At 44.3% G+C, this 26,680-nt stretch overlaps 2 protein-coding genes across 3 annotated transcripts; one reads left to right on the top strand and one right to left on the bottom strand.

The window, feature by feature from the left end:
- Nucleotides 1-3,275: 3,275 nt before the first annotated feature.
- Nucleotides 3,276-9,618, bottom strand: LOC149919722 (polycystin family receptor for egg jelly-like). The gene is given in 3 exon segments (XM_090147549.1): nt 3,276-7,700; nt 7,817-9,382; nt 9,385-9,618. Coding segments are annotated over 3 exon segments (5,904 nt in total). The 5' UTR covers nt 9,509-9,618; the 3' UTR covers nt 3,276-3,486.
- Nucleotides 9,533-25,789, top strand: LOC149919723 (tetratricopeptide repeat protein 38-like). Of its 2 annotated transcripts, XM_090147563.1 has the most exons (14): nt 9,533-9,780; nt 10,894-10,971; nt 11,297-11,378; nt 13,103-13,274; nt 15,101-15,274; nt 16,916-16,991; nt 17,214-17,333; nt 18,547-18,606; nt 19,568-19,606; nt 20,407-20,488; nt 21,445-21,610; nt 22,485-22,644; nt 22,910-22,983; nt 23,746-25,789. In XM_090147563.1, exons 1-14 carry the CDS (start codon nt 9,757-9,759, stop codon nt 23,837-23,839), a joined length of 1,401 nt encoding a protein of 466 aa, XP_090003689.1. In that variant the 5' UTR covers nt 9,533-9,756; the 3' UTR covers nt 23,840-25,789. The 2 variants fall into 2 exon arrangements, with proteins under 2 accessions (XP_090003689.1, XP_090003679.1); XM_090147553.1 differs by lacking the exons at nt 9,533-9,780; nt 10,894-10,971; nt 11,297-11,378 and adding an exon at nt 11,536-11,676.
- Nucleotides 25,790-26,680: the final 891 nt, after the last annotated feature.

Below are 26,680 nucleotides of genomic sequence, written 5' to 3' on the forward strand. Positions count from 1 at the left end.
GCTAAAATGAACGTTGCTGGTCACCAAATTTCAGCAAGGAATGAGCAACTGACTAAGTAATTGCAAACTGCAGTCTCAGGAGACTGCCTCATTCCTTCTTCAGACGCAGTGCTGTGAGCTGGGCTTCACAGCCCACAGGCACCGTGGTGGCCTGGTGTTGTGATCTCTGTGAGCTCAGGGCTGAGCTGATCAGAGAGCATCACCTCTGGGACTCCCCGAGCCCAACGCAAGGGCTAGCAGAAACAAGTCAGGTAACGGTTCACCTACCCAGCCAAGAAAACGCACTTCCTGAATGACTTACATGCAGGAAACCTTCCAGAGAGCGCTGAATGACCTCCAGGTGTCCCTAGAGACTGCTTTGTGACAGCAGCACGTGCTCCTGCACCATTAATCACACTCTGCCAGCAGTGACAGAAATACCGGCATGCTGACTGAAATTCTCTGCTAACTGTGACTTGATTTCTCTCCCTCTTGGCTTTTTCTTATTTTTGTCCGCCATTTGCATCTGGTATAACAGAACTTTTGGGAAGAAGCCAGCGTACAAGAAGGTAAGGCCACTACAGAGCAGCTTGAGCTGAAGTCTTCCTCGGGCCTCTAACTCCCTTCCTAACTGACACGTAAAACAGAATTTGGCTAAATTAACTTTCCAAGTTAGTTAAACAGTTATGAAAATATATACAGATATAAACCATGTACATAGATCTCATACATCCTTAATGTAATTAAAGCCTGTCCTCTACTGATTGAATATAAGAAATAACTTCATTATTTTTTTAACCAGGGTTACCATAGCTCTGTGTTAACAGCAATATCCCCAATTCGTGGCAAGTTCCTAAGTCAGAGTAAGCTAGAATGAAAAATGTAACTTATGTCACTTAACCCCCTATGGCCCACTCTGTGACACTGATGAATCTCTCTGATCTAAGGCCTGAAGAAAGGCTCGTGACCAAAAGATTATTTTTAACTACATCTTTGGTCTTGAAAAAGACATTGCGTCTTCTTACAAACTTCATCTCCATAAACAACCAGGTATAAATTACTTACACAACCATGTCTAAATTTCATTTGCAAACAGGCATCTGTGAGAGCTGCTGTGAGGTGTGCCCTGAAATGAGAGTGTAGGAAAGCACAGGCAAGACATGTATAAGTGTCAACAGCTTCATGTGCCTTTGTTGGACTTGTTCTAGGATATCCATGTCTTTTTCACTGTAGGACCCAGAACTGGACACAGCGCTCCAAGTGTGGCCTCACCAGGGCTGAGTAGAAGGGAAGGATCACCTCCTTCAACCTGCTGCTGATAGTTTACCCAATGCAGCTCAGGATGCTAGTAGCCTATTTTGTGGTGAGGGCACGCTGCTGACTCACGTTCAACGTGGTGTCCACCAGGACCCTGAAGTCCTTTTTTTCCAGCTTGGTGGCCTCTAGCATGTGGTGGTACATGGAGTTGTTCCTCTCCAGACCAGATGCAGGACTAAATACTTGTTGAGTTTCATGAGGTTCCTTTGGAGAGCTTCCTCACCCAGATCCCTCTGGATGGCAACCTTCTGATTAAAGTTGAGACTTTCTGATCAATTCTGTGGTCATGTGTTTGTCTCCCGCCGAGCTCCAACAGGAACAGGCACAATTGAAGATAAGTGCTGTAACGAGGTGACTAACGATGTCCATTTTGAAAGTGACTGCCTTGAATTTAAATCCTCATAGTTTTTTTTCAACTTCTAAAGGCTTATGCTACCTGGTGTCTCTGATCTGGACAAGTATAAAGTGCTTCTCTCTCATCTCACCATCATTCATTGTTTCCTTATCCAGTTTAATCTCAGAATAAAATTCCTAGGTAAGCCATATAATGTTTTTGCAGTGTTTTGGAAGAAATGTTCTCATAGCCAAGTAAAAAGAAAGGGTGTTTAGGATTCAAAAGAAAAAATCTTTCATAAAAACAGGAGGTTGCCAATCCTGAAAGCCAATCCAGTGAAGACTCATAGCCATAAGACACACTAATAGTGCAACAAAAAATGATGATACTGCAGTTACAGCTGTCACTTAATGCCCATGAGAGATGGGCGCACTACCAGCAAGAAGCTGTGAGTGGTCTCTTGCCAAAGCGTTCCCACTCATTTGTAAGATTTCCAGATAGAAAGGGTGGACTTCTGTTTGTGACTTTTTTATTCAGACTACAAGATAGAAGTTAATCTTGGGAGTCCTTAAGTAAGGCTATTATAAAAAAAATTTATAAAAAAATAAAATATTCCATGGTTCTGGTGACCATGGAATGTCGGACAAGTAGAACATTCGTGTACGGACAATACAGGTGTTTCATATACTTGAAGTACCCTGTGGGATGTGCTGGACCTCCCTGTCATGATGTGGCAAAGGCTGCCCTAGTTGTAAAAGCTAAGCAGCATGGCTATCTAGTGCAATTGTGAAAATAAAAGCGAGGAGTCTTTGGAGAAAGGAAGAGAGAAAGTCACCAGCAAAGTTCCCAGCATAGCTCGTAGTTTTGCACTGATGCCAGGAACTTGCCCAAATACCATGGGGAATGGGAGAAAGCCAGGAAGGTGGCAGCAAGCAAGGCCCAGTGGTTTTTGTCCTAAGGAGCTTCTTACTCTTAGGGAATTCCTCCACCAGAGTGCTTTCTTTTCTTGGGGAATTCCTCTCCAAAGTACTTAGGTGGGTGGAGACCTTTTGTCCCCTGCTTCTCAGTTGCTTTTTTTCCTTCTTCTTTTCTCTCTGTTAGGGGGATGCTCCTGGCCCTCCAGGTAAGCCAGCAGGGAATGGTGCCTTTGTTGTCATGCACAAGCATTGCTGCCTTTTGCAGAGGTCAGCTCATTCAAGCCACACCCCCAACAAGGGCTGCTCCTCCCCCTTCTGCTGATCTCTACAATCATGAGCACAAGTACTGTGGCACAGTGCCACCCACCACTTGCCCCCCTTAGATAATTCCCAGTGCTCAGGTAGAGTCTTATCACCAAAGGAAGCGTTGAGCCAGGGGGAATAGAGAGAGGGGCTTAGAAAATCATCTTTCACAGACTGTACCCACATGGTTTTTTTCTTGCTTTGCCATTCCAATTCCCTGCCCATCCTGCTGTATAGGCAGTGAGCAACCAACTGCCTGGGGGCTTACCTTCCCAGCTGGGTCAGCAGTCTGCACCCCTGCAACATGGAGCGCTGAAATGGGTGCAAAATATCCTCAGCAGAATTTGTCTCAGCTGAGAAAATCTCAGTACAGTCAGTAACAAAAGTGTAAATCTTACAAAATCAATGAAAAAACAAATAGAAAATAATTTACAAACATTTATTTGAAACATAAATGTTGGAGTAGAGGTGGTCTGGAATATAAAATCTTGCTTTGCTCTTATTACAAGATAAACCATTTTTCTCCATTTACTTTTCTTTTCTTGAGGCCCAAAAGTCACTGAACTCTCCTCTCAGCCTGCCCGTTGGGCACATCGTGGCAAAGATTCGGGTCACTTCTTTTGGTCGTTCTACAGATCAGAAAGCACTGCCAAACACAAGGTAGCCAAAAGCCATAAAGATAAAGAAGTACACCACCACCACAAAGGCCATAGAGGAGATGGCTGCCAAGATTGATCTTTGAGCCAGACGCACCTCGTAAAATAACTGAGAATACTTTAGCGTCTTCAAAACTGCAAGAAATGCCAAAAAGCCCAAAGTATTCCTTAGATTCTGATCTAGATGAGAAACTGCATGAAAAGGAATGAAATTGTTTGGATAAAGTAAGAAAAAATGAACGATATCTGCTCCCATCTTGAACTTGAAAACTTGGAAGGGAACAAGCAGGAAGAATGCCGATTTTAAGATGAAGCTGATTGTCCTGGAAATATTTTTAGTGTATTTTCTTCCCTGGACCACATTGTAGAGGCCGTCTGCAATGTACACGAGCAGAAAGGCAACAGCAGCTAGGAAAAACAACTGTTGACCTTTTGTTTGCTGATGGAAAATGGGGACAGAAAAAGAGTGCACTGACAAAGTTGGTCTTATGATCCCAAAGTAAGACAGTTCAAATACGACTGAGATGCTGCAAAAGAGATTTGCATCAGAGTTGAACATAGTCAGCTCGATGATCACAGCCAAGGTCTTTTCATCAAGCCAGTTGCTCTCTTGTAGCAAAGCCAGCCTAGTTGTTGAATTATGTCTTCCTTCTTCAGGGAAAAAGTAAAACGTGTATCCTCCTGGTCCATATGTGTGCAAATCTCCGTATGAGAAGTAAGTCCAGGGAGTCCTGTTTGGTTGGTAAGTAAACCCATGGTAACTGCTGGTATCCTTGGAAAAAGAACGGTTGGCAACTTCTGTCCACGTGCCAGCATAGTCACCTTTCTCTTCGATGTCCCTGCCGTATTTGCGAAGGCAGTGGCTTTTACTGATCACAAATTTATTTACAAAGCTGTGAAGGTAGAAACACGTTTTCTCAGTACCTTTAGCCCGCACTTGCCTCATCCTGGGCAAACCGATGATTTTGGATGAGCTGTCGGCAAGAAAACTTGGCTGAACGTCGTTGTGGATCAAAGGCAAGAAGGTGTCGTTCACCCACATGTAAATATCTTCTAGCTTAAGCACAGCAGGGAGTCTGGGAGAGAACTGGTTCCGAACAAATTGGTTGTAGTGGAAACTGTTAGTGTTCTCAGTAGAATAAGCAAAATGTAAGACAATTGCTAACACAACAAGGTGACCGATAACATCTTTTATGAAAACGAACGCCTTGACTTTAATTTTTGCCGTTTCCAGCATCTTTGCAATTTCCCCGTCTTCTAAAGGCTTATACTGCTTGGTGTCTCTGATCTGCGCAAGTTTAAAGTGCTTCTCTCGCATCTCTTCTTCATTCATTGCTTCCTTATCTGGTTTAATCTCAGAAGAGAAATCCTGGGTAAACCATGGAATGTTTTCGCAGTATTTTGGACGAATTGTGTTCAAAGCTGAGTAACAACTGATTTTTATGACTGAAACAAAGAATACATTTTGAATAAAGGAGGTTGCCGACGCTAAAAGCCACTCCAGCGAAGTCTGGATGCCGTAAGACAAACCATACAGGACAATGAAAAATGACGATATCCCACTTACAATTATCACTAATGCCCATGAGAGATAGACACACCACCAACTGAAAACTATGGGTGGTCTCTTGCAAAAAGGCACAGAGGTAACGCTGAGTAGCTTGCTTTCTTCCTGCAAGTTACCTGCTTCTTCTGCGTAGTTATTGCTGAAATTGGAATTTGACGGTAGTCTTCTCTGGCAGGCCTTAATCTTTGGAGGGGAAATCTTTTCTGTTTGCTTCCTGTCTCCTGCACCTCCTTCTGAAATTGGGAAGTTACCGCTGTTCTGGGGAGCTCCCTGGCTTCTCGTCTTTCTGTAATGTGTCGGGCCCTGAGAATTGCTGTGAGCAGGAGCGTTCTCCGGGGAACTAATGCTACCAGATTGTGCTGACGTTTCTGAAAGTTTCCTCTTTTGCAAACTTCTCTCTGGTTTCTTCTGGGAATACTTAAATAAGGCCATTATAATCATTTCCACGGGTATTGTAATCAAAGCACATTCAATGCCAATGGCAATTGATCTCAAGTACCTCAGGTGTCTTGGAGATTCTTCGTTCTTGTCAGCATTAAAGAACATAATGTTAACAAACAGGTTTAATAATAATATTGTTAGACAGGAAGATAACCTTTGGAGCCTGCTGTAAGTGCCAGTGAGAACCTGGGCAAAAACGGAGAGCCACAGATGGCCCTCTTTCAGACCACTGGCCAGATCAATCAAAAAATAGTCCTTTCTGGATAGAGGTGCTTTTGGGCTGGTGACAGAAAATGTCCTTTCTAGTAAGCCATCTCCCTTGTCAAGGGCAAGCCATTTCCTGCACATAAAGAACCAGGTCTTCCGAGCAGACACGTGTTCAACTTTGGCTCTGCTTAAGAACCAGCCTGGCGATGGGCCTCTGTTATTGTGCCAGACCCTGAAGGCGCGGATGTCTCCCAGGTCTTCCTTCGTAGTCAAGAGAAAACAGTCAGTGCTTCCTTGACGGAAAGCAGGAAACTGTGGATGCCGTAAGCAGTGGATATCGCTTGTGCCGTTCTGCCCGATGAGCTGAAGAAAAACATCTGCCTTGGTTCCAGCTCCCCAGCGACTGCCGGTGTACAGAGTGACCAAAAAGCTGACTTTATCAAAGGGGTCGTTGTCGGGCAGAACTATAAGTTTGTCTTTGCTGACCATCTCAGCCCTGTCTTTTCGCACGGCCCAGAGAGACAAAAGAAAGTAGGCTGAAAAAATGAAGAGCACTGTTAGAAGAGTCACGGGATTCTTAGGGATGTCTGCTATTAGGTTTCTTTTAAGATCTACTGTGTTGGGGGTAACAATGACTTTGGCTGCCAGGAACTTGATGTCAAGTCTGGTTGTATTTGGGGCAGTGAGGACTGACCGGCTCCTGTGACTCCGCTTCATGCTGCAGACACAGTGTATCCGTTGCCAGTTGGTCAGGGAACCAAATCTGCATATGTCTTCCCTCCACTGATTTTGAACTCCCCCCAGAAACAAGCAGTGATCGCTAAAAATGTGTATGCTCACCAGCCTCATGTTTGGATACCTGGTGATGTAGGGGGTCAGCAAGACGATGGAAATTTTCCAGCTCTGGGCACCGCTTCCTTGAGCTGCGACTTTCAGCACTGACTCTGGGAGGCAGATGATGTAAGGAGCCTTGATATAACACTCTTCATCAACTGCCTTGGTTTTGCTTGCCACCGTTGTCATGTTGTGAAAAGCATCAAAAGAGGCAATGGGAAAATTCTGAGTGACATTAGTGCCTGTAAACACTAGCACCTGGAAAGCCACTTCTAATTTTGTCAGGATCTGGATGTATACGACCTTGGTATCCTTGTTCACTTCAAGACTAAATCCTCCGGTTGTGTAGGTTTGTGTTTTATCAGGTCCCATTGCTAACTGAAACGTTGATGATTTGGTATCTTTCCTTGCAATAAGAACGTTTGCTTTTTCAGGCAGGATCCCTAGCAGATCCCCATTAGCCTTGGTCTCTGTCATTTTGAAGCCCAAGATGTCTGTTGCAATTTCTGAAGTATAATTCAACCAAGGGAAAGGGTTTTCATCAAACTCAAACAGGGCAGTGGAAATGACTGCATCGTAAGACAATCTTGAAGAGTTTCCATTTTTTAGTGTTGGATAGAAATAATTCCTGCAGGTTTCTGTGGTAGAGAAAGCATTTGCAACATCCCAGCTTTTGTCCTTCATCAGAGTGACCTTCCAGTTGCTGGTTTCCATGATAGTGTCTTCCTCCCCAGGGACTTTGCCTTGGAAGACAATCTCAGTTAAGTTTTCCATGATGGAAAAGACTTGCTTGACTGCACCAACACTGACCTTCCTGAGATGCAGAAGAGCAGCTCTCAGGATGTTGGACACGCATTTTAGTATTCCACTGGTCTGAATTTCTGCTTGTTCAGACCAGTGGCTCTCGTTCCTCTGTGTTTTCAAGACCCCGGTTACTTCAGTCAGTTTTGTAATGGCAATCTCTTGTGATCGAGCATTCACTTCCTCAGGTTGCTCTGTGACTTTAAAAAGAGAGGCTACCGCTTGGTTAATTTCCATGGTGCTCTCAACCAAAACATTCAGGGCTGCCTTAATCAGGCTTTCCCTCAACTGAGCCTTGGGTATTGGGAGCATTGGTGCGGCTTCGATGTAGTTTAGCGCAGAAGCTGCAAGATAAGCCAAATAACCCACATTAAAATCACTTTTAGTAGCAGTATGTATGATTAATCTGCAGTACTGGTAAAAGTCAAAGCATGTACAGAAAGATAAGCATCAGACTTACCTGTTGTGGTTCTGGAAGACCAGTCAAAGCTAATTCCTGTGGAATTTTTCAACCAAAGCGACCAGTGGTAGACTGGCTGGCTGCTCGTTCCACAGTTGAGGCATTTGCCTGACAACGTAAACCTCTCTGTCGGAATTACAGCGCTGCCACAGTTTTCAAGGCACGCCACATCCAGGAGAGGAGAGAAGCCAGACTGCACCTTCACGCTTTGGTCGGCATAACTCTTTCTTCTGTCCTTTTGAATGACTAAGCGGAAGTGGTAGACAGTGTTTCCCGGCAGCGATTCCGGTGCGACCACTTGAACAGCTCCTGAAGATGTCAGCCACCTCAAATCCCTCTGGGCTGGATGACACTTATTTCCCGCACCAATTCTCATGCTTTCATAGTCCGATAGCTTTTTAGTGCAGTACCACGTAAACGTGATTCCCTTCAGTCGTTCCGGCGAATCGGGGTCATAGGACACAGAGCCATCAAGAGTCCAATTATCAAAAAAGCCCACTGTCCGGAAGACGCCTCCTGCAATGCCTGCCACAAGATCAGTTCTCTCTATCTCGAGGAAAACTCTGTCTGTGTTACTGAAGGATCTCTTGGTCCCGAGCACGTATTCTGAAGCAGTAAAATAGACCTGATACATTCCATAATCCAAGGTCCAGCTGGGAACCGTTAACTGCACTGTGTTGACACCGTGCATCGATGATATATTTAAAGGTTGGTCCCAGTCTGGATTGGTTTTCATGTCCTTCACAGCATAGAATATCCACTGAGCCTTTATGGACAAGCGGAGGTTCCAGTCCCCTCTGCCATACAGGTAAAACGTTGTCCCCTTTTTCTGGCGTATGACAGAGGTGTGAAGAGGAGGTTTTTGAATCGTAACCGAGTTTAATTTGCAGGCTGCTTCCTGGTGAAGCACTGCCAGCTCTGTTGTTTTTGAAGCGTCATCCCTGACTCTCGGGAGAGCTGGTGTCAGTCCACTTTGGTTGCTACTCACTTTTGCCACGAACCCTTGGTGTTCCTCAGGATCCCAGGGGAAAGCAGAGCAACGGAACAGACATGCGACGCTTCTCGTGCCATCGCGGGACGCGTGTGAGCTACTCTGGGTGGCCCACCTTGCTGACATCTCGACGTTCAAGTTGTGATAAAGGCACTCGGGTGCAGCGCACGAGGCAGACGAGCACTGCACTGTCATGACACTGGGGGCCACGGGCCGGAGAGCGCTTCCCGGGGAGAGGCATGTCGGGAGCGTGAACTGACCTGACCAGGAGAAAGTATTCTTCACCCAATCCCAATTCAGGTACCAGCGGCAGTGCGGCGGGGAGGCAGGCTGCCTCCCTTTACTCTCTGCCTCCGCTCTCGCTTCCGGGGCTGGCAGGTACCCCAGTCGCAAGTTGCCATTGCCCTGGCAGGAGAGCCATCCCTCGCCGCTGAGCCCTTCGGAGCCGCGTCCGCGAGCTCCGAGGCAGGTGACCGCCAGCGGCGCCGGCTGCAAGCGCGGGGAGAAGGTTCGCAAGGCTTGCAGGGCAAAGGTGAGCAGCTGGAGCAGAAAAAGCAGCGTGGGCATGGCCGGACGACGGGCGAGGGAAAGCGCTCGTCCTGCGGCGTGACCTGCCGGCGGCTGCCGGTTGCGTAGCGCCAATTATTAGCCAACGGCCAGAACGTTCTGCGTGCAGACCGGTACCTGCCGCCCTCCTCCATGGCGCGGCTTGCAGAAGAACCACGTCGGCTTTCGAGACGGCCCCTGGGACGGGCTGCCCAAAGGGGCCACGGACCGCACACAGCGCGGCAGGCACCGCGTTGCGCTCAGCGCGGCGGTCCGAGAGGAGGAGCGGCCCCGCACGCCCCGCCCCGCAGACCGCCCCGGCCCGGCCCGGCCCCTTCTCCTGCGTGCTCTGGGAAGCGCGGAGTCGCTCGGGCGAAGGCTGAGAAGGGGTTGCGGGACGGCCATGGCACCGCTGAGGGACTGCAAGGTACGGCTGGGCCGGAAAGGAGCGGCGCAACGACGGAGCCGCGCCGAGCCGAGGGGCCGTTCCGCGGCCGCAGGTTGGCGGGCGGCTGTGCCCGCTGTGCCCGCGGGTCCCGCAGCTGCCGGGAGAGCGGGCGGCGAGAGCGAGCAGGCCCTGCTTCGGCCGCCGCCGGGGCGTGGGGCCGGGGAAGGAGCCCGCGGTTGGGAGCTGCGGCCGCTGAGGCTGGGAGGGGCGCGAGGAGCCGGCCCTGCCTTCGTGCGGCCTCGTCCGGGGTCGTCCCGAGAGGCGCGGTTCGGGGAGCTTCGCTCGCCCTGGGGCTGGAGCAGCGGGCTGAGTCCTGCCCCTTCCCTTTGGGGGGAGCCAGGAAACCTGCAAGCTGCAGCCCTGGCTTGGCTGCTCTCTCGGCCAGTTTCTTCTTGCTGTTTCTGAACTCACGCCTGAAAAAAAGAAAAACCAAGTTCGTGATTTTATATTGTAGAGTACTTGCAAGGGCGTAATGTGAACTCTCCGGTACTTGAATGGTTGGAATGTGAGCCTGTAATCACATTTCGGAGGGAAAGCTTTAGACTATTGTTTAAAGAATGTCTTCCAGTCTACCTAAAAGCTTTGACAAGGATGGCACTCAATGTGTGATTAAGTTGGGAAAAGAAGCACCTGAGATTGTGAGGTGACAAAGTTGTGGTTGTGTTGCCATCCTGTGTGGGAAAACACTGCGCTGCTGTCACGTGTAGAAAACCAGGGCCTTAATTCAGCATGTGACAATTCCACGTGAGGTGTACCTGCAGCAGAGAAACTTGTCAAAAGGGAACCATAATGGGTTGAGAACCGTTGTTGCATTTTGATGTCTGTAGCCTGTTAAGTTTTGCCGTTCATGATGTGTTGGTTCTTCCTCCCCACTGCTAACCACAGCTAACGGAGTTGATTGCCGTAATGTAATGTCATCTGTAATTACGGCTGCAGAAAATGTTTCTGTGGCTGCTCAAGTTGTCTGTGCAGCACAGGAACACAACAAAAAAATAGTTGAAAAGCATCAGTAAATCATTGCTTTTGAAGTTTGTGGCTGCGTTTGGACAAGCAGTGCATGGAATAAGCAGTTCTTTTTTGTTTCTGGTGCAGGCCTGGCAGGATGCTGGACTTGGGCTGTCCACCGCTAGCAACGAAGCCTGTAAACTATTTGATGCTACGCTAAGCCAGGTATGACATAAAGCAACAGCAAGAGAATGGAGGGTGTTGTGCACCAAGTAGTCTTTGCTGTGGCTGATTTTTGAATTTCTGACTGTCTGGAAGATGAGAAAATGGTGTACTAAGTGTAAAGATTCTCTTTTGTCTTGCTTCCTTTAACTTTAAGCTGCCTGGCACCCTGGGCTACCTGATCTGGTGCATGTTTGACTGGTTGGCAACCCTGCCAGTGGCAGGGGGTTTGAAATCTGGAGTTTCCTTCTAGCCCAAGCCATTCTGTCATTCTGTGGGAGGATGAGAAGATGGCCAGTGTCGTTGGCACTGTCTCTCTCTTTTGCAGTATGCGACGTGGCGCAACGATGAGAATCTAGGAGGCATTGAAGGGTGTCTTTCCAAGTTAAAGGCTGCGGATCCAAATTTTGGTAAGTGTAACCTTTAACTGTTAGCATGGGAAGTGCTGGATGATACGTAAATCACTCCAAAAGTAATGCCTCCTGTTTATTTCCACTTAAACTGCAATGGATTCAAGGAGCACAATGACACAATTTATTGTAACTCTTTTTCTGCTACAAAACACAGTTTTTCAACATAGTGGATCATGAGATCAGCTTTTCCATGTTACGAGAACAGCCTTTCGCATAACTTGAACGGCTTCAAGCTGATGGTGAGGAGGCTTGAAACTCAGGAATGAAATGTGGAGACCGTGAAACTTATCATCAGGTGAAGATAAAAAGTTAGAATGGATGTCCTGTTGTTGAAGATACAGCAGCTGTAACAGATGCCTCAGCTCAACACTACACCAGTGGGAACTGATATGGAAGGGGGTAGCCCAAACGTTGGAAATTTACAGTGAGAATGACTATTAGCCTTCATCCCATGACCACCAGAGATGTTAATTATTTCTTGGAATTTCTGCCCGTGTCTTTGGGAGACAGTGAATATTTATACACTATACCTTTAAATATGTAGTCACAGCTTCTCTCAGTGTGTGTGTTGGTGGAGTGATCCCCCATGCACCCAGCGCTATCGTAAAGGGAATACCTGCTTGACGTAACTCATTTGCACTTCACAACTTGAGGAGAGGTTGTGATGAGGAGGGGGGTCATCCTGTTCTCCAAGGGAGCAAATAGGACCCAAGGAAATGGCCACAAGTTGCACCAAGGGAGATTTAGACTAGACGTAAGAAAAAACTTTTTCTCTTAGAGAGTGGTCAGGCACTGGACTGGCCTGCCCAGGGAGGTGGTGGAGTCACTGTAACTGGCGGTGCTCAAGAGGTGTCTGGATGAGGTGCTACGAGTGATAAGTTTAGTAGCTGTGGTAGTAATGGTGAAAGGAGGACGGTTGGACAGATGACCTCATAGGTTCTTTCCAACCTTGTGATTCTGTGATTCGATGGAATATCACGTTAATTTGTTGGTTTTCTCGGCTTCTCTATTCACCGCCATTAGCTATGGATTTTCTCCAGAGAAGACCAACAGCGTGTGTGCTACGCTCATAAAAGTCTGCACCAGCAGAGGTGGCCTGTTGTTGGCTCTGCTGAGATGTATCACCTGCCAACTCGCTGTGTTGACACCCACTGTTTGGTCTCCATAAGTGTTCAGCAAGCATCAATAATGTCAGGAGTTGCCATTGCTTCCACGTGGAGCAATTCAGGGACACAGCTTTGCTTCATACGCACCTCCATGTCAGACACCGCTTTATCAGACTGCCCCTCTGCTGCCATCTGTCACACAACAACAATATGTTGCAGAATATTGGCTGGAAAGTTCTACTGCTATACCAACATTTGCCTCTGACATTGTGGATCAGTGTAATAAAATGGGAGGTTTTACTTTTGGAGCAGCCCTTCTATCCTGTTTCTTTGTGTTCGCTGTACCTCATTTTGGCAAGTAGCAACTGGTGTGTGGTATAAAATTCTGTCGTTCGTCTTTAGAAGGGAGAGCAGGCTGTGGTGATGTTTCCATGTTTTTCACTCAAGTCTTTTGTAATGCCTGTCATGAAGGGCAATGAAAAGTTGAACTTATGAGTCTTTGACTACAAATGAGACCGTTTTCAACCAGACCAACCCAAACCTCTTGATGCTCATATAGAGACGAATTATGTGCATTTCTGTGCTGCTCATGATGTCAGTTGTTGATTTCCGTAGTAATGGGACATGTCATTGCTAATGGATTGGAGCTTATTGGCACTGGAAGCTCAGTGCGGCTCAACAAAGATCTGGGCAGTGCGCTGGAAACAATGATGACGCTGTCAAGATCTCAGCCTCTGACTGAGCGGGAGAAGCTTCACGTATTGGCCTTGGACATGTTTGCCAGTGGGTAAGTGGCTGGCCCTGTGTGGAAGAGGACAATAGCTGGTTTTGTCATGCAAGGCCTTCTGTCTGTTGCTGTGTACTGCTGCCTCACGCTGTGTCCCATTTGCTCTTCTGTTCTCCACTTTCTTGTCACGAAAAGTACTGTGAAGAGCTTAAGCTATCAGAGGTCAAGGTGTTGCCTTGTAGGGTTGTGTGCTAGCAGTCTAACCAGTCATGTAGCAAAAATCAGGATCAGGTGTTTGTTACTGTTCTATTGTCTCCCAGAATTGTGTGGCCATCAGTGCTGTAGGAGGGGAAGTTCAGTATGGCCTCTGTCATATCTTTAGCACTTCTTTTTTTTAAGTCTGTCTTAATTACATCAGCAGAGTAAAGGGTTTAGAAATGAGATACTTTTATGTACAACTACTCTAAGGTCTGCTGTAATATAATACATTCTTTGAACCACAAGCAAATCCTCAAACGTCCTTTTCACAGAATTGCTGGAGATGGAATGGACCATGAAAGACTGTTGAGTCCACCACCAGATGAGTCCACATGAATCTTGAATATCTCCATAGAAAGAGACTTTTCAGCCCCTCTGGGCAACCTGTTCCAGTGCTCCTAGTGTCAGGAAGTAGAGTGGGAGCTGCTAGTTGTCAGCAGTTCTGTGAAGCATTATTGTTCCATTCAGTACGATGAATTTCTTTGCACTCTAGAGAAGTAGTCATTCACTTTTATAATTCATCAAACAAGTGAACGTGGCTTTACCTCACATAATTCATAGCAAAGGTAAAGAGGAAGCTACTGAAGCCCTGCTAGAATGGATTCAGTTCCCATTGGAACAAAGGTGTCTGTGTGCCTGTGACTCTGGATTATCAAATTATAGAATGGCTTAGCACGTAAAACATCTTCAAGATGATCAGGCTGAACTACCAAGTTCCGTCGTTATTACCAGGTTCTCTAGTGTAAATACTTCTGGGAGTGGAGGGGTTGGGACTCCACCACTTCCCAGGGCTACCTGTTCCACTGGCAGCCCCCTGACTGCTACCTCCTTTCAGGTGGGAGTTCCAAACGGAACAGCCTGTTCCCTCTGTTGCTCCTGAAATGTCTTGTTTTACAGTCCCTTCAACTTTGTTGCTCTTCTGTGAACGTGTTCCAGCAACTCAATATCATTTTTATAGTGAGAGGCCCAGAAGTGAACGCAGTAGTCAAGGTGCAGCCTCACTACTGCTGAATATGGGCTCAATCTTTTTCCTCATCCCTCTGACCACACTGTTTGTGATGCAGGCCTGGTTGCCATTGGCCTTGCTGGCTACATGGACACACTGCTGGCTCACGTTCAGCTGGTTGTCAGCCAGCACCCCCAGCTCTTCTTCTGCTGAGCAACTTTCCGCCAATCATGCACAAGTCTGTACCACTGTAAGGGGTTGTTGTGACTCCAGTGGAGGACTGGGGACTTAGCCTTGTTGAATGTCATGCAGTTGGACTTAGTCCTTTGATCCAGCCTTTCCAGATCCATCTGCAAAGCTTTTCAGCTCCCAAGCAGTTAACAGCAGATCTCTGTACCAAGTTCACGTTCAACGTCATGGGAAAATCTTTATGTTCAAGCTTGTCTCTTTTTCCTTGCCTTTTGCAGCTTTTGTAAGAATGCTTTTTAATGTGATTCCCTAGTAAGTGCCCTGTTTAAATAATGTCATTGTTTCTTAAAGAAAAAAACAAACTTAACTAAAATTTGTTCAAGAAGAAAAAGGCATTTGTTGTTGAATCTTTTTCAGAATAGCAGGAGTTTAGAACTAACAGCAGGGGCAGGTATGCATGTCTTCTTTCAACGATCAAAACTTTTGTTTATAGGCAGCTTCCAAAAGCTTGTGATGTATGGGAGCAGATTCTACAGAACCATCCAACTGACTTGCTAGCCCTCAAATTTTCCCATGACACTTATTTCTACTTAGGATATCAAATACAAATGCGAGATTCTGTTGCTCGGGTTTTTCCCTTCTGGACACCTGATGTTCCTCTGAGCAGGTAGGTCATGCTTCATTTTCAAAATTGCTCTGTATCTGATGTATGCATACTTCTAGGTTTTAGGTTCCACGCATCTAAATAATAGGATTTGTTAGAAACGGAAGTGTAGACAAGATTTAGAGCTTATAAATGAAGTCGAGTGAATTATAGGTGTCACCAGCTTGAACATCTCCCCTGTCTCCCTGCTGACACTGTTAGTGAGGTTGTTTTGTTCAGTTTTCAGAAGTGAGCGGTGGCACATTTAGTGATTTTTGCTGTCAAATAAGGCACGTGTCATGTAACGCCTAAGGTGGAATTGTGTCCTCACCAAAGGCAGTGGCAAAATGCCTTCAGGCTCCTGTGTGCTCATTTCTTGAGTGCCAGGACAGAATTTTCTCTTCCACAAACAGTGCAGACAATGTAGACTGAATATTAGCCTAGTAATGAAACTATGGCATCGTGCAGTCTCAAGGCACAGAAGGCAGTGTCATCAGTGTTATCTTAACTCAAGAAAATGTGATATCCTTTGTTCTTCTTATATATGCTAATGCCATTTGTTCAGGAAGTAGGTCTTAGCAGTTTGGACTGGGTTTTTGTAAATTTCTTTGGCACGATGCTACAGAGGTGCATGCTGACTGTTGTCTAATTAATTGTAAAGCAGTGGGAAATACCCCTTTACCTAACTGTCCTTGTTATCTAAAAATCTGGCAATTATTGTGTGTCCTCAAATTGATAGGCATGTGGGGTTGCATATGAATTTATACTTGGGCAAAAAAATAATTATATATTAAAAAAAAAAAAACAAAAAATAAAACCCACACCCACAAATCTTTATTCCTCAGGTGCATTATACTCCACATGTTTTAGAAACTTTTTTTGCCTTTTGAGTTTGAAACCAATAACTAAGCAGATATTTTCAGAAAAAGAAAATATCCTGTACTGTTTTGCCCTGTGTGATTCTGCAAATACAGTATCAGTTAAATATTTCTTAAAATGACTGCATCGGGTATGTTCATAGGACATAGAACAGCCAAGCTTCTCAGGACATTGGGTCTTTATTGCTTAATGATGGTGCCTTTTGCTTTTACATTGTCTTCAACTGATTTGAAAAAGCCACGTGGCATGAAGGTGCTTGTGTGTCGTGGGCAGTGAAGAAAGTGCAGATGGCTGCAGTCATATGTGTGGCCTTTGAGTGTCTCCCACTCACCACACTGGAAATATAAATCTGAAGTCACTTGTGGGTGCTTTCTGTTTCCTTTGCTGGTAACATTCAATTTGTTACAAAACACACTGTATTTGAAAAATGGCATAACAGTGGTTGAGGCTAACTGCAGGAATGGAGGCATTGAGTCTAAATGTTGTCTCCATTAGCTACAATTCAGCATTGAAAAAGCTGTGTTCCCGGTTCCACGTGATGCTTTTGGCCATGCAGTCAGTACCTTCCACGTTTTTAGTATATCTGTTGGGCGTGAGGGAGGGTTGGTCTGTTGTTAAGTACACACATTTATAATAGGTAGGCCGTGAGCTCTTCCTGTTGCTCAGTATTGTGAAGTAGTTTGCAAGGACTGTTTTGAGTTAAATGCTGTTTCTAGTATGTTTTTCAATCCTTGCTTAAATCTAGTTCTAAATGGGTAAAGTGTTGTTCCTTTCCATTTTGCTTAGCTACGTGAAGGGCTACTACTCTTTTGGACTCGTGGAAACAAACCTTTTTGATCGTGCAGAGGAGGTTGCCCGTGAGGTAAACTGCCCGTTCTTGATGGTAAAATGTTTTTAGAATTGTTTGTCATGTGCTCCCTTTTTCTTCCTTTCTGTCCAAATCAGTCTTCCAAGCGTAGCTGGTTGGAGCAGTACGGGGTTGTACCTAACATACAGCAAATAAAATTAGTCTCTTGTTTCCCCGTCACCAGTAATAAATGGTTACTTGCCAGTTTGAGAGAATCATGACATTTTTCATTCTTAGGCTTTGGATATAGATCGGACAGATGCGTGGTCTGTTCATACTGTAGCTCACGTAAATGAAATGAAAGCAGAGGTGGAGAAAGGGTTGGCGTTCATGAAGGAAACAGAAGACAACTGGAAGGTAAGTTTTGTCACAGCATCTCTGAAAAATAACTTTTTAGGTCGTCTTTGCCTGCTCCAGCCAAGTCCTGCAATTCTTCTTCATCTAATTCCTTTCTGTCTGTACGTGTTACAAGCACCACAAGTTTCATTAATGAGTAGAAAACTTCACTTGAGGTGCTGTTATCATGTCGATTTTGAAGCAAGATGCAATAAAATTTCTATTACGAAAGGCACGTACTTCAAATCATCATTACTGAGATTACTCAGATGCCAAATTGAAAATGCCTGAGATTTTGTGCAGGTGTTCTTTACATGATAGTTTCTATTGTTCGTCTCACAGAAACGCAGTTGCCTATCATTTTATATGTGTTTGAGCACAAAATCAGAGGGGTTAAATCAGGTCAGCAGAGAGACCTCTGTGCTAGTATGGCTTAGTCTTAGGTGGGATTGTTTTTTCTCCAGAACTGTTGCCGTAATTTCTCATAGCCTGTTTCTGTTTAGTGATTTGAGCACTCTGGAAGGCCAGTTCTTGCCTAGCAATTTAATCTCATTCAGAACTACAAGTCAGAAACAGAAGAGGGGTTTTGTTTTATTCAGTGAGGTAATCTCATGTTCTAATTCGTATGAAGTACAGGCTAGGGAAGAGCATTTGAACTCCTGGTGTCAGTTGGGAAGTATGGTGCAAGCTTGGTACCATTCAGGGAATATTCATCTCATCTGAGGAACTGCCCACGTGTTTGGTATCTATTCTGTAGTCAGTAGTAAGACGTAAGTTTAAGAAGTGATTACTCAATCTGAGATGGAAATCTAGGTGAGTAGGATGAAGGCCCTCATGAGGCGGGCCTTTCCTATGTACTGTCTAGCCACATTACCTCAGCCACGATCCTTACATGTTAGAGGAGGCAGATCTTACTCTTGTGATAGATAGTTTTTGGATTTTTTTCCTTAAGGAGTGCTGCAGAAGAGTGAATTCTCCTGAGGCATCCAAGCGCAGTTCTTTTTTCACAAAAGACTTGGGGGAAACTTTGATTTTTGTAGCGTCTCCCTGAATTGGAAAGCAGCGAGTGTAACAATGAGAGATTTCCTGTAGGCCAGCTGATGTGAAGTTCTTGTCTGTCCTGTCTTTTGAAGCAGTCGCTTGTTGGAGAGGAAAGCAGAAATCTGCCTAGATATGTTGAAATGAGAAGTTATTCTGTAAATCATAAGATTTCTCTCCTTTTGCTTTTTTGCAGGGCAGTGATATGCTTGCTTGCCATAATTACTGGCACTGGGCTTTATACTTTGTAGAAAAGGTATGACATATTTTCATATGGATGATTTTTGGTCCAGACAATAATTCATCCAATGCTAGTTAAAAGGCAATCCTAGCATTTATAGGGATTTTTTTTTCCAGGTATTTCAAGGTGTATTGTTATAAAAAAGCACAATGATGTTTTTACAAGGTAGTGCTGTAGTACCATTATTTTGACAATTTTTAATTACACTGAACAAAAATCCATCTTTGCTAGAATGTTGAAGGATTGCTGTGAGATTTTTCCATCTTTGAAGATGAAATAATCTCACTGATTACAGTTGGCACAATTATTTGATGGAAATATGAACTTGGATCTCTCCTATTTTTAGAAAAAAAATTAGAGAAAATTCTCTTCAAATTCAGTACGAAGTTGCTGACCTCAAAATTCACTAACTAAAAAAAAGACACTAATCTCTATTATTAAAGTGATGTAGAAATTAGTGAAACTGTTTTGTAACGATTGCAACTTGCCCAGCATATCAGGTTGCAATGCAGAATTTCCCTGGACTTTATAATGCTTAGTCCTTGTCACGTTTGTCTCCTTAATGAATTGAACCCAGTTTCATTGAAGCGGTGCCATCCTTTGGTCAGAACATAGTGTCAGTTGCTTATGTTTGGTACTAATGACATAGAAAGCATAGCTCTTGACATTAGTTGAGAATTCTGAAAAGGAGACGAGAAAGAGATGAAACCTCATCTTTCTCTCTCGTGTGTAACACGCACCAGTATTTGTTCTCATTATTGAATGAAAACTAAATATACTGGTTATTTTAGCTAGTAAATCCTGCTTTATCTTGGTCTTTTCTCTCTTTTTTTTTCTTTTTTTTTTTTCTGATGTCATGAGACAGTGAAGTAATGTTATGGCATTTCTTAATGGTATTTCTATCTTTGGTTGCTACCCATCACTCTTGCTTAGTCTACCAGAATATTAATCACACGGTCCTTGTTTGCTTTTACAGGGGGAATATGAGGCTGCTTTGACAATTTATGACAACCATGTGAGTCTTTTATATTTATTGAAGGGCATGCTTCAGATTGTGATATGTGTTTTCTTCCTTCTGCAAGCAATTGAAACCTACCACAGTGTGCTGTGCATACGTAATACTTACATCTGTTGTTAGGAAAGTGATTTCTCACCAGGTGAAATGCCCAAAAACCCGTGTCTCTCTTATTCGTGTTCTTTAGGTCTCAGGTTTTTTGGTTTTTTTTTGAGGGGAAAAAAGAGAAAGCTTTTTAAAAGAATGTAAAATGTTTGTCATACAAAGTCAAGTTATTCATACGAATAATTGATTTTGCACTTCGGATATTAACAGAAGCAGGTCTTTGCATTTCTAGTTCATATGCTCTGGTTCTGTACTGTGTAGACTTCAACACGATCTTAGTAAATAAAATCAAATTTGGTAGGATAACATATATTTGTAAGGATTGTAAAAGTAATGTTGTCACTAATAAAGTTGTTGTGCAAACTCCTGTCTACCAACTCTGGCATAGTGAAGTAATATTTATGGCATAAGATTAGGGGGAAAAAAAAAAAACAAAAAAAACCAAAAAAAAACAAATGTGATGACCCTCTGTGCTTACTGAGTTGAACTTGATAACAGACAAAACAAGACAAGTGAAGCAATAAGGAAGCGTTTTTCATTAGAAATTGCTGTATGTGGGAACAATTAGCAGTGCAGTTTTGAGACAGGTATTTTGGATTGAATGAAAACATAATGTTACTTTCGTACTGTGCACATAAGTTTGATTGTCTGATTAAGTTCCTGGTAGCACACCTTATGAGCACTTGTGATTGCAGATAGCTCCCCGGTTCCTGTCAAGTGGAAGCATGCTGGATTTAGTAGATAGCTCTTCGATGCTGTACAGGCTGCATCTGGAAGGTAGTATATCCAACTGTAATTCTTATTAAACAGTATGGAGAACAGTGTTCTTTTTGCCTCCCCCTCCAACACACACTCAGGCATGACAGAAGAGTGTTTAAAGATACTTACAGAGCAAGCTTGGTCAGTGTTACAGAAGAAATCTTGCCATTCTGCTCTTGAGTAAAGCCCCAGTGTGTGAAATTAGTAATTGTAAGCTGAATTGGTTTGGCTGTGATAGAGTTAGTTTTCTGCATAGTAACTCTTGCAGTGCTGCATTGGGAATCCGTGAGCAGAGCAAGTGTTGATGTCTCAGATATTACAGCCAGTGCAGAACAGCGCTTGTGGTGGTGTGAAGGCCTTCTCTGTTTCTCATGTTGCTCTGCCTGCAAATAGGCTTGGGGTACGCGCAAGAATTTGGGAGAGGACACAGCCAGGATACAGCTGATCCTGAGATGTTGCTCAGCAATAAAAGTTGGGGAAAGGGTGAGGAAGGGGGGACGTTTTCAGAGTTAGATTGTTTGTGTTCCCAAGAAACTATTACACATCATTAAACCCTGCTTCCCTAGGAATGGCTGAACTTCCCATCTGCCTGCCAATGCAGAGTAGGGAATGAATTTCTTATTTGGCTTGGCTCACGTGCTCTGCTTTAGTTTTACCTATTTATCTGTCTTTATGTGATTCCACAAGCTTTCTCACTTCTGCTCTTCTGATTCTTCTCTCCATTACAAGTGTGGGGGAGATCCTCACATAATGCTATCTAGAATGTTGGTGATAAATTGCTGACAGTCAGTGAACCCTTTGCCCGGATAAGGCAGGCTGTAACTACACATTACTCTATAATAGAACTTTGCCACATCACAGACTGCCTTTTTGAGCTTAGTAGCAGTGCTATCCATGGCTCGTGATGCTGACACATACTACTAAGCAATGCTCTTGCCCGTGTTATTTCTATTAAAAAAATCTCTTACTCATAGGTGTAAAGCTTGGAGACAGGTGGGACAATGTCCTCAAGCGTGCAAAGAAGCACACCAAAGATCACGTTCTTCTTTTCAATGATGCACACATGCTGATGTCCTCACTTGGAGCCAAAGACCACAAAACTACTCATGAGCTTTTAACAACTCTTCAAGAACTTGCCAAGTAGGTTGAGTGAATTACAGTCCTGTACTGAATAAATATTTTGGCCTCTGAGCATCTGAGTGATGACTTCTCTGGCTTGCAGAAGGGCTCCCACACGATCCTCTCTGCTTTACTGTGTCACTGGGTCAGGCCTGGTTTAAATGGACCAGTGTCCATTTTGGTCATCCCTATAATTATATTTATGAGTTAATGTCTAGAGGGGCTTCTGTTTGTGTTAAGCAAGAATCTCTTGTGTTTGTCACAGACAGTAACGGAACGTTTGCTTTGTATTTTGTAGCTGTGTGTTCGCACTAAGTTATGATACGTGCAGTGGATAAAGGATTTCACCTGTATAACAGTAGGGACATTGTGCAGTGTATGTCAGCTGTCTGTGTTGGTTCTTTCTGCTCTGTTTTGAAAGGAACTAAGCGTTAGCTGGTAGTGAGACTGTCATAGTCCCTGTGTGGGAAATGGATTTCTAAGCAATGCTGAAATAGTTCTTGAGAATTTTGCTTCCGAGTTCACCTATTTGCATGAATTGTGCATTGAAGCTTTTCACCTTAAGAATGTTGTGATTTTCACTCACACCTTGATCAGTATTAAAATTAGTGCAGAGTTCTCTGGCTTTTTTCCCAGCCAAGATGATATGTTGCAAAGGCTTTTGCTTGTGACACGTGCGAATGTGTGCAGAAGACTGAAATCTGATTGACTGATGGGTAATACAAAGGTGAAAGTAAAATACCTCACCAAAAGTAACCGTGTAAGTGTGGTACCTGAACTATCAGGCTTGGTTGAGTCAAAACAATAATTGTTTCTGCAGGCAGTGCCAGGCTGGCATTAAATATGCATCTTTCTGATTGGATTTATGAGAGTTAATCACTTTCTCGTTGTACAGAGAACCTGGCGAAGACCATGAGCTTTCTCTGGCTCCTGGCGTGGGGTTGCCATTATTGCAGGCTTTGGTGGAGTTTGAAAATGGAAACTGTGACAAAGCTGTAGATCTGCTGTACCCGATCCGTTACCAACTCGTCCAGCTCGGAGGCAGTAATGCTCAGGTAAAGGACATCAATAGGAGATGTGACTCAGTCCACTTTCAGTAGCCTCCCTTAAGTGCTTTCATTATTAAGAGCCCTTGATTCCTAGAAGAGGGAAGGACCGAACTGTGCTTGTGACTGAATCCTGTTTGCCAACACTTAGCAGCAGTGTTAGGTATTCAACAGGAAAACTTCCCTTGGGGGCTGTTGGTAAAGGAGACGTTGTAACCAGCAGTACTTTCAAAGTTACTTATTAACTGAGATCTTTACTAACTTCTTTTTTCAGAGAGATATTTTCAGCCAGCTCTTGATTCACGCTGCTTTAAATTGTAAATCCCAAGCCAAACAAAACCTCGCTAAGTGAGTATTTTTCCTGGTCATTTTTTCTTCCTGTGGTGATAGTACTGTTTTAGAATCAGGATGGAGCAGAGCACCTCCAAACAACGTCCGTGCTGAAATTACACACAAGCGTTCACGTTAAATGTAGTAACACTTAACTAAGATGGAAAGTGCGATAGCTGTCTGTTCCAGAAGTGCAGTCCTACAGTGTGGATGATTCGTTCGTATTTTCAAGGGCAGTTGATTTTCAGATGTTCTGTCTTAAACTGTGGCATCTTGCCAGTTGGTTGTATACTTAATGGACACCTAAGTGACCTGCTGGAAATCAAGGTTATTGTAATGATAACAGCTGTTTTACTGGAAAATAGGATGAACCGATTCTGATATGCATGCTTGCTTTAGTACAAATCACAAGAGTTTTGTTTAGTAGAAATCATAGATCTTCACTGGCCTGCTGAGAGTTCTGTTCAAATTTAACAGAGCCTGCTGTGCCTGTCTCAGGGGACAATGTGAAGCTTTCCTGCTTGCCTCTTGAAGTCTTTTTGAAACATGAGTAGTAGATAAAATATCAGAATGACTGTTTTGTGCCCTTAGAGTGCTCATTTTCAGTCTTCTGCCTAATCTCACTGCCAAGGCCAAATGTTTTCAGTAAAGGAAATCAGGAGCAGGTCTTTAGGTGTTGTTTTCCTGCTCTTGTAGGGCTCTTGCTGACAGTCTTATGGGAAAGATGATGTACTCAGTGGCTTTCTTCCTGTTTTCCTGCTACTTATTCTCCTTTTTCAGGTGCCTCCTGAGAGAGCGTGATGTGATGAGACCAAATTCACCAATGACGGAGCGACTTATAAGGAGGGCAGCGGCTGTTCATTCAGTGGCATAAATGTGTCCTCACTGCTAGCAATAAGCTTATCAATCAAAGTCTGGCTGCTTTGGGTGGAGGGATGCTGTGCTGCAAACCGTGCTGGAGAATCCCTGGGAGCAAGAGATCTGCTGACAGCTTACTTGGAAGATACAGCCTGAAATGCAGCCGCTTTAAATCCTGGATGATTCCTCACGGAAATAAGAAGATTACCTGCTTGTAATGCACAGCTATCTGAATCTTCCTGGGACGCTGCTTTTCTAGTAGAGTTTCTGTGAAGTTCCCTCTGAGCATGCTAATATTCAGTACAGTAGCAGTGTGTTCAGTATGTTCCCTCAGAGTTTCCTGGAATTACTAGGTGAATTGAAACCAGACGTTAGCTGACTGCTGGTTTGGACTATTTTAGTGTGGATAGTTGCCTGACATTTTGTCCTTTTTTACTAAAAAATTTAAGCCTGAATTTCAGCTAAAACTGTGCAATCTCTGAGTGGTAGTTGTAGCTGCAATCTTAGCGCTTTCCTTAGCTTTGGGGAAGTCAGGCCTTACTACCATCTCAATATCACACATGCCAGGTTAGCCAAGTAGAGTTTAAAACTAATTTTCATGCACTTGATAGGGACTTTGGGTGTCTCGGTGCAGATCAGGACTGGAAGGAAGTTCTCACGGAAGGAGAGCTAATAGTAACCGACACGAAGCTTTATCCTGCCACAAATGATGTGTCCGTCTTTGATGCTGCAACTAAGGTGTGATATGAACCTTGAAGCTCTGAGAGTTTCTGGTGCCTCTGGATTTCTGCGGATTTCTTTTGAGGTAACATGTTGTCTTGGAGCAGTAATACAGAATTCCCTAATGGAAAGAAGACTTTCCAAGACTTGATTTACCCTGGCATTACAGATCTGTCTGCCTTCAGAATCTTTTTCCAGATTGTAAGAAGCCAGAACAATTTTTTTGCTGCTTTTTGTTTAGTGGCACCCATCTGAGACATAACCTGCTTGACGAGGTTTTGGCATTAATGGTTAACGTGAGCACAGCGGTAAGGGAAACATGCATGGCTGGGAGACGAGGAGAAACCTTTTCGGCTGTTGCTTCTTTTGGGCATTCAGGCTGACTTACAGGGGTCGGCTCAGGCAAGAGAACCACCATGCAGTCAGTGCCAAATATACCTAGCAGCCCGCTGTGTGACAATTGCATGATCATCTGCCACTTACCCAACGGCAAGGGCGTGTATTATGGATATGCTGTTTCAACAACCATTGCCTCTAATGAACAAAACAGAAGTGACCTTGGCAACCAGCTGATGCCCCTGGCAGCCAAAAGGACTCCAGGGAGAGGATTAAAACCTGAAGAGTTCTGAGCAAGAGTGTATACCCTCTCCACTGAACTGCAGCCATGCAGGTCATCGCGACATAGATGACCAACTTCCTGGATCCCTGGTGGTTGCTATCCCTGCTTTGTAAAGTGTTTGCTAGGATTTCTCTCTTTACTGTCACTAACCTGTGGGCTGCAAGGTGGAGCTAACCAAGTAGCAGAGTTGATGGGATATACTTAGAAATTCTATATGCCCTTTGCTTCTGTTTTAAGAGTGTGTAAAACAGTGGGTAAGAGTGTGTAAAAAAAGTGGGTATAGCTACAGATGGCACTTCAACATGCTGTGACGTTTATGTTACAGATTTAGACACACATCTTTTTAGACAGATACATACATGTAAGCATGGCTAATAAGAAATTTACTGTGGTAAGAAAACTATGACAATGAGCAGGTGGGGGAAGAGGGCTTAGCGCATAATTATTATGGTACGTAGTTAGAGACTTTTTGGAGACAGCATGGCTCATGTGTGGGCTGGTCAGTAAAAGGTAAAAACAGAAAGAGCAGTTAAAAGAGTTCTCTTCAGCTGGCACTGAGAACAGGAACACTACGGAACACTCAGTAGCCCCCTCTCTCTAAAGGCCTAAAGGGAGAATAAGTAATAATAAATTTAAAAAAAAAGAAAAATCCTCAGCCATCACAAGGTTTGCACTCTTCATGGCATTTTTGGTTCAGTGACTTTTTTTGGCAGTAAAAGCTCTGTTTCAGCAAAAAAGGGCAGTGCAAAGGTAATGCACAAGCTAGAAGGTTCAGCAACTCAACAAGTCCAGGGAGAAAACTCCCACGTCAAGTTGGGTTAATAACTGCATGATCTGCAGACTAGAATTGACAGGGATTCCTCCCTCGTTCCTGATGATCCAAGTATGCCATAGTTGTAGAGATGTACATCCTCACTCTACTTGAAGCAACGTACAAAGTAACGCTTCTCTGGTGTTTGTCTAGCAAAGTTCTCCAGGACAGAATCTTGGAGCACAGAGGGCATACGTTTTGTCTATACAAAATATACCCTTACAATTGAAATAGTATAGTTAATGTAACACCCTCACACATAATTAGTTTGTCAGAAGGGGTTCGTATCAGTACAACTTGTATTCCACACCAGTTAAGAGAAAGAGATCACCATGGGCTGTCTTTGCACTGGTTCACTTCTACTGGTCCTTGCAAGTTGGTACATTGGTAAAATTAGAGCAGGGGGAAAATCCTGTTGGAAAGAACTCCACAACGCACAGACCTGTTTGGGGTAATGATTACCAGGACACAAATGTAATTCTTTGATTCACAGATGCACAGAGATGGGAGACAACTCGAGGCAGTATTCGGCCCGTTACGCCAAAGACACAGCAGTTCTGATGGCGTTCTGCAGTGCAGCCAGAGACGAGCCTCCTGCCTGCTCAAGTGCCTTGGAGATGACCAACCTCTCTCCTGCAGCAGAGAGGCCATCGCTTACATCACTGAGACATGGAGATACTTACCGGGGCTCTCAGAGCAAATTCGGA

This window comes from Phasianus colchicus, chromosome 1 (genome assembly GCF_987193195.1).
Source record: "Phasianus colchicus chromosome 1, bPhaCol1.hap1.1, whole genome shotgun sequence".
NCBI classification, from domain to species: domain Eukaryota; kingdom Metazoa; phylum Chordata; class Aves; order Galliformes; family Phasianidae; genus Phasianus; species Phasianus colchicus.

Bases quoted from the DNA above. Each gene is read 5' to 3' on its own strand.
- LOC149919723 (XM_090147563.1), top strand. From the start codon at position 9,757: ATGGCACCGCTGAGGGACTGCAAG. The intron at 16,992-17,213 runs GTAAACTGCCCG...TTTCATTCTTAG, and splicing joins CAGAGGAGGTTGCCCGTGAG to GCTTTGGATATAGATCGGAC. The intron at 19,607-20,406 runs GTGAGTCTTTTA...TTGTGATTGCAG, and splicing joins TGACAATTTATGACAACCAT to ATAGCTCCCCGGTTCCTGTC.